Source organism: Acipenser ruthenus, chromosome 20, assembly GCF_902713425.1.
Source record: "Acipenser ruthenus chromosome 20, fAciRut3.2 maternal haplotype, whole genome shotgun sequence".
Taxonomy (NCBI): domain Eukaryota; kingdom Metazoa; phylum Chordata; class Actinopteri; order Acipenseriformes; family Acipenseridae; genus Acipenser; species Acipenser ruthenus.
Window position 1 is genome coordinate 25,017,737 of NC_081208.1, and position 5,927 is coordinate 25,023,663.

Sequence of the window (5,927 nt, forward strand, 5' to 3'; positions counted from 1 at the left end):
GTTCACTTCCATAAGGCTTTGCTGAATAGTAGGCCACAATATACTGTGTGTTAGTTACATGCCACATAACGAATAACCACACAGCATTAAAGTGAGAACATAATTGCATTTTATTACTAAACACTAACAAGTACTCTGGCCCCGTGCTTTCCTTTCAGTTTGAATGAGTCTGACTTGACTGAACACAAGACCGCCCCCCATGCAACAGGCCTGCTGTATGCATGTGATGCAAAGTATTTTTTTCCAGCACCTGCGTTTGCATTACTTTTTGCTAACAAATAATAATACCACAAAGCATATCCTCAAGTCTTAGACGTATACGTTTATATTTAAATGCACAATAACTTATTTGCAAGTTGTTTTTACTGTTTTTTTTTTTTTGGTTTGTTTGTTTTTAAGACTGAAGAGACACACCACTCGATTTGCCGGGCCTGTTGCAGTGCAAATGGGCCAATCAGGTGGCAAATGAAATTAAAATTAAACATTTTGTATAGAACACAGCATCTGTTTAATTTGCACTAGGGTAGTATCTATTACTGTGTATAATGTTTTTCAACGTGCACAGGGTTTAACCACGTCCCTGGTGCTGTCTCATCTATGAATGACTATGAATGCTCGTTGGGCCGCATCCATGCTGATACATTTCAATGAGATTTCAGCACCCCCATACTCGCCGAAATTAACACGCAATTAAATTAATGAATTGTCGCTACTTCCCAATGACATGGCGACACCCTTGTGCACTTAACTACACATTTCTAACACCTAAAAGCAATCTGCAATCCCCAAGCTCACAGCAAAGCCCCCAGTATTCAGAATGAGAAACTGTTTTACCTGGTTACTGTGTGAAGCCATGCTGCCGGCGACTTTCGTTTTTTTTTTTATTTATATATAAAGAAAACCCCACTTCTATAGAGATATGTCTGGAATAGTCCTTTTTTTTTCTTTATTTAAAAAAAGAGATTATTTAGTAATTTCTCTTTTTTTACTATTCCAAGTTTAAATCTATAATATTTGATTCACGGTAGTATTCTCCTCCTCCTGCTCATGACGCCGCTTCCCCCGCCACCGCCATCTTTGTCTCGCCTTGCCTGTCGCTTTTGCGCGCGTCTGGCACTATGTAGTTTGCGCGTGCTCTTAGAGGTGGGAGGTGGAGAGGCTCGTGGGCGCGGGCGCGACAGCTGAAGAGCTTGTGGTCAGAAACATCCTGCTATAAAAGTACGGTATTTTTTAATATCAATTATTCACATATTTGTGGGCCTACATTACCTTTTTCTGTTTTCTTTTGGTACACAGCAGTTTTCCTTTTTCAAATTATATATATAATTTATATTTTGAAAAAGTAAAACTGATATTGTCAGTACATTATATAATTATCACGTACAGCAAGAGTTAAAGATTGTAGATAATATAGTATTAAGAAATATGTGATAAGCAGTTCATAGATCAGTGGGTATTTTGGGCAATTCCTGTATTTATATATATATATATATATATATATATATATATATATATATATATATATATATATATATTTTAAAGGAAGCAAACCATGTTACTGTTATCTTGCAGTGGTTTTAGATGCTAGAGGGCCATGTTCACACAACTTTACATTTTAAGGGGTACTTTATTATGGACTAAAAGTGATTATAAATATTCAATAATATTAAGCAGTGCTTTAAAATAAAAACTAATGCCAATAATCTCTAAAACAGTGGGGAAATTGAGCAGCAAAGTTGATTGAATTAATCATTAGGAGAAAAACAGTCTCATTCTTTAAAACATCCCTTAAAGTTTAGTGAATACAGCCCAGGAAGTGAGCATCACCCACTACCCAACAAGCTGATAACATGAATTAGGTTTGATTTAATACATGTTTTTTTCTTTTTTATTTAATTTGATTGCAAGATGCCAGTGCTACATAAACTGCACAAACAGTGTGGCGACCGTTAACAAGATGGTGACATATCTTTGGATTTGACATTTAGGACAAGATGAGCTCTGGTGGTCCATACTGTACATGAGAACTACAAGTTTTTTTGGAGATATCTTTTAATAGAATCTTTTAATAGAATCTCACCTGAAGAAGAATAGACCTTTGTGGTCTCGAAAGCCAGTATATATTGTATTTACATATTCAACTGATCCTACAAGGTATAATATAATGGATACTGTGCAAAAAAGTATAGTTATTTCAATATTGTTACCCTCATTGTTTTGGCACGGATGGAAACATCAGGGTTTTTCGGTTCCATGGCCCAGTCAGTCTAACATGCTGTATAGAGCTGAAGAGGTCAGTGAAAACAAGCCTTCAGGTATTGAACAGTTGAAACAGGTCTGTGGATAAACATGTCAAAATATTCCCCCCAGCCTTGTGCAAAGGCTTTCACTTGCTATGCCAAGTTATTTAGAATCTGTGATAACCAAAAGAGGCTAACACATATAACCATGATAAAGATGCACCAAATAGATGTCATTACTTTTATACTGCTCCTTTCTTGATTGTGCCATTAAATAAGGTATCTAATAAAGTAATTCATGCAGCCCAATGATTGATTGATTATATATAAACCTGTATAGATGAAAACTTCAGGCCCATTGTTTTTTGTTTTTTTTCTTCTATATTATAGCATCCTGTGCTCTTTTTAGCTTTGGCCGCTTTCTCCTCATTTACACCTCACAGAAGTATGTTATAAACTATTTTTTGAATCTGTTTCACAGTTAAGGAAGCAAACAAAAACAAAAAAATGTCGGTGAAGACAATATGTGTATCTTTGTATGCATTATTTTTGTTAGGATGAGATCTTCCATATTAGTCTAACATCTCTTGACCGGAGGGTTGTGGATTCAGTCTCCAATGGGGGACACTGCTGTTGTACCCTTGAGCAAGGTAATTTATCTAGATTGCTCCAGTAAAAACTCAACTGTATAAATGGGTAATTGTATGTTAAAATAATGTGATATCTGTATAATATGAAATAATGTATAATGTGATATCTTGTAACAATTGTAAGTCGCCCTGGATAAGGGTGTCTGCTAAAAAATAAATAATAATAATAATACTTTTTATTGTCGGGTTTATTGTCATTAATAAATTAAGTAACACAATACAGTAGAAAGACCTACTCAAAAGAGTAGATTTACGTAACTAAACGCTACTTCACAAAATTAAAAAAATGTGCCCATTTTAGGATCATAAGTTGTGCCTTTCCAGTTTAAATTAATTTCTGAGATAGCATCAGGCATCACCACGTCCTAGGATTTCAGTAACACGTCGCAGTGACTGCAGAGGTCGCTAGAGGTCACTTGTAGCTATAGATAGTGCAGTACGGTACTTTTAAACTAGCTGATTTCACAAATCTAGTGAAATCTTGGTCTACATAATTTAGGTAAAGTGTGGTAGAGTTCTGTGAAACCAGCTGTAAATTAATTAAAGATTGTGTAGTTCAGGGTACATTATATATATATATATATATATATATATATATATATATATATATATATATATATATATATATATATATAATAAAATAATAATTATTTTCTACTTATATATATTTTTTTAATTGCCTTTTGTAATAAATCTAACATATTCGTAAAAACAACTTTCTTTTAGGATGTAACAGGTGTAGTTGAAATAAAGAATAGGTTATATAGATATATATATAAAAAAAAAAAACGTTTACCATTTAAATAAGAAACTCCATTGTATGGCCCAGTTTGTACAACCCAGTAAATGTCAGAAAAAAAGGCCTCTGATTAAAGACCTGTGCTACTTAAAAAGAAGAAAGCAGAAGAAACTTGCTCAGTGCGCACCATACTGTAAGGTAAGTTACTGTAAGTTACCTGTAAGGTAAGTTACCATATTGAGATCTGGTGAGCGAGAGCGAGTACGCCCAATTGTTTCAGGTAATGGAAGGGAGTTTGCGTGCACCGCTGAAGATCTACATGCACAGAACTACAGCAAACAAAAGCTTCTCTGTGAAACAAGAAAAACAAGCACTTCGTACCACCCCGAACTAGACAGAGTTCTACAGATCAACAAAATGGAGTAAAAAACATAGAGATTGTATTTGATTTACATGGTTAAACTGCGGAAAAAAAGTTAAGTTGACATCACCAAAATCCTTTGACTACAGCCTTACTTAATCACCCTTTTGACTTCTCTGTCTTTCCCTTTAGCATTCTCATTTTTTTTCGTAACTTCCCTTTTAACACGTGTTTTATATGTGACATTTTGTCAGGATTAAGCCTTGTTTATCGGGGAATGGTGTTAGAAAATGTACATTGCACACAAAGATTGTAGCATTTCTGTGTCTTAAAATGCAGCATCTAAACCCACCCTTTCTCGTCTTATTGAAACTCCTGATATTTCAGTTCGGACATTCCTTCACTCTCACTTCTTACACTTCAACTTTCCCATCTCTTCACACAAAGTGCCACAGTTACTTTCTGGTGCTTTCTCATTCTTGCACCTTTACACATTCACACTTACCTATCCCATCTCTCTTTGCACCTGAGATACTGTGTTTTTTTTGTTTTTTTTTGTTTTTAAATCACTCACTGACTCACTCTCAGACACACTTTTTTTCTCCACACAGATCTGCTTCCGCTGCTGGAGGTGATGCTGAAACCTCCTGGTGCTGGAGTGCATGGTGACCTCTCACATGACCTCCACCATGTCGTTCCCCTTCCAGGGGGAGGAGATTCGTCAGGTGATGGAGCTCGACCAGCAGTTCTCATTCATGCGGACGGCGCTCCTGTACGGTGGCCTGGCTGTGTCTCTGGTCCTGGGCACACTCACCCTGGCAGTTTTGGTAGGGGGTGCCAGATTTGTGTATTGCCGCTGGTTACTGCTGGAAATGCTGTTCCATGCCCTGGCAGCAGGGGGCTACCTTGCGAGTGTGGGGGTTTACTTGCAATTCACCCTGAAGATGAATGCCACTGAAATCTGTCTGCGTAGGGCACGGCTCTATGCCAGGAATGGGATGACCTGGATGAATTGTGACGTCTCGGGTACAGATGGTGCCGTCACAGCTTTCAGGGTGCTGCTGGTTGTATTTTACTTTGCCAGTGTTGTGTTGGTTACTCGCCAGTACAGGGTAGCCAGTAGACTGAAGGGGTAGATTTTTGCTCAATTGAGCAGTCAACTCAAGTGCAACTCTTTCACCACGGCTGTTACTTTTAAGCACACATTTCTTGCATAAGTAAATGTCATTTCAATTTACAACAGTACTTTTTTTTTAAAACTGTGATGTTACATATAGATTTAGGTTTTATCATTTCAATTAGGTCTGTATCATTTTGTTAATATGCAGTTTACATATAAATGTATTTTTCATTTTAATATTGAGCTTTGTATTTTTTTTTTTTGCATAACATTGTACCAGGCTACAAAAATCTGACTTTTTATTTCCCATTTATCCTTTTTATATTTATAATTGAATATAAAAGTTAATCTTTCTCAGAGGGTAAAATGCTATTTTATGCTCCAATATTTAATTGCATACATTATAGTAATACAATGATTGGGAAAGGAATGATAATCTCTCATCTTTTTTTAAGATGGGTTTATAGTACTGAAGCTAAAAGTCCCTTATGTATTCACAAATCAGAAACAGCTGAAGTCTTGGCTATGTGATCTTTGCCGCGCAAAAAGAATGTCCCATATTTGTCCAGAAGGGAGCAGTTTTCATGCCCAATACAATCATTGGCCCTCCTTTTTTGAGACTGTGAAAATGGCACGTGTTATGCTAAATTGTGATGTGGACTACTGACCACCAGGCAGAGATTTAAAACTTGTTACACTTGTTCGGCTGGTTTCGCAGACCCAAATTAGCACTCACTTTGTCTTCCAGAGCTCCATGCATGCTCAGATCTTCAACCCCAAACTAAACAGCAATCAAAAACAAACTACACAGCTTACA

The 5,927-nt window shown here is 36.4% G+C and overlaps 1 protein-coding gene across 2 annotated transcripts in view; it reads right to left on the reverse strand.

Moving 5' to 3' along the window:
- The window catches only part of LOC117425712 (ubiquitin carboxyl-terminal hydrolase 10), a 29,156-nt gene extending 28,048 nt beyond the window's left edge, over positions 1–1,108 (reverse strand). For both annotated transcript variants that reach the window (XM_034042922.3, XM_058993721.1), the window contains exon 1: positions 835–1,108. In XM_034042922.3, coding sequence (XP_033898813.3) covers positions 835–855 — 21 coding nt within the window. In that variant the 5' untranslated portion in view covers positions 856–1,108. The remainder of the gene's footprint in view (positions 1–834) is intronic.
- Positions 1,109–5,927: the final 4,819 nt, after the last annotated feature.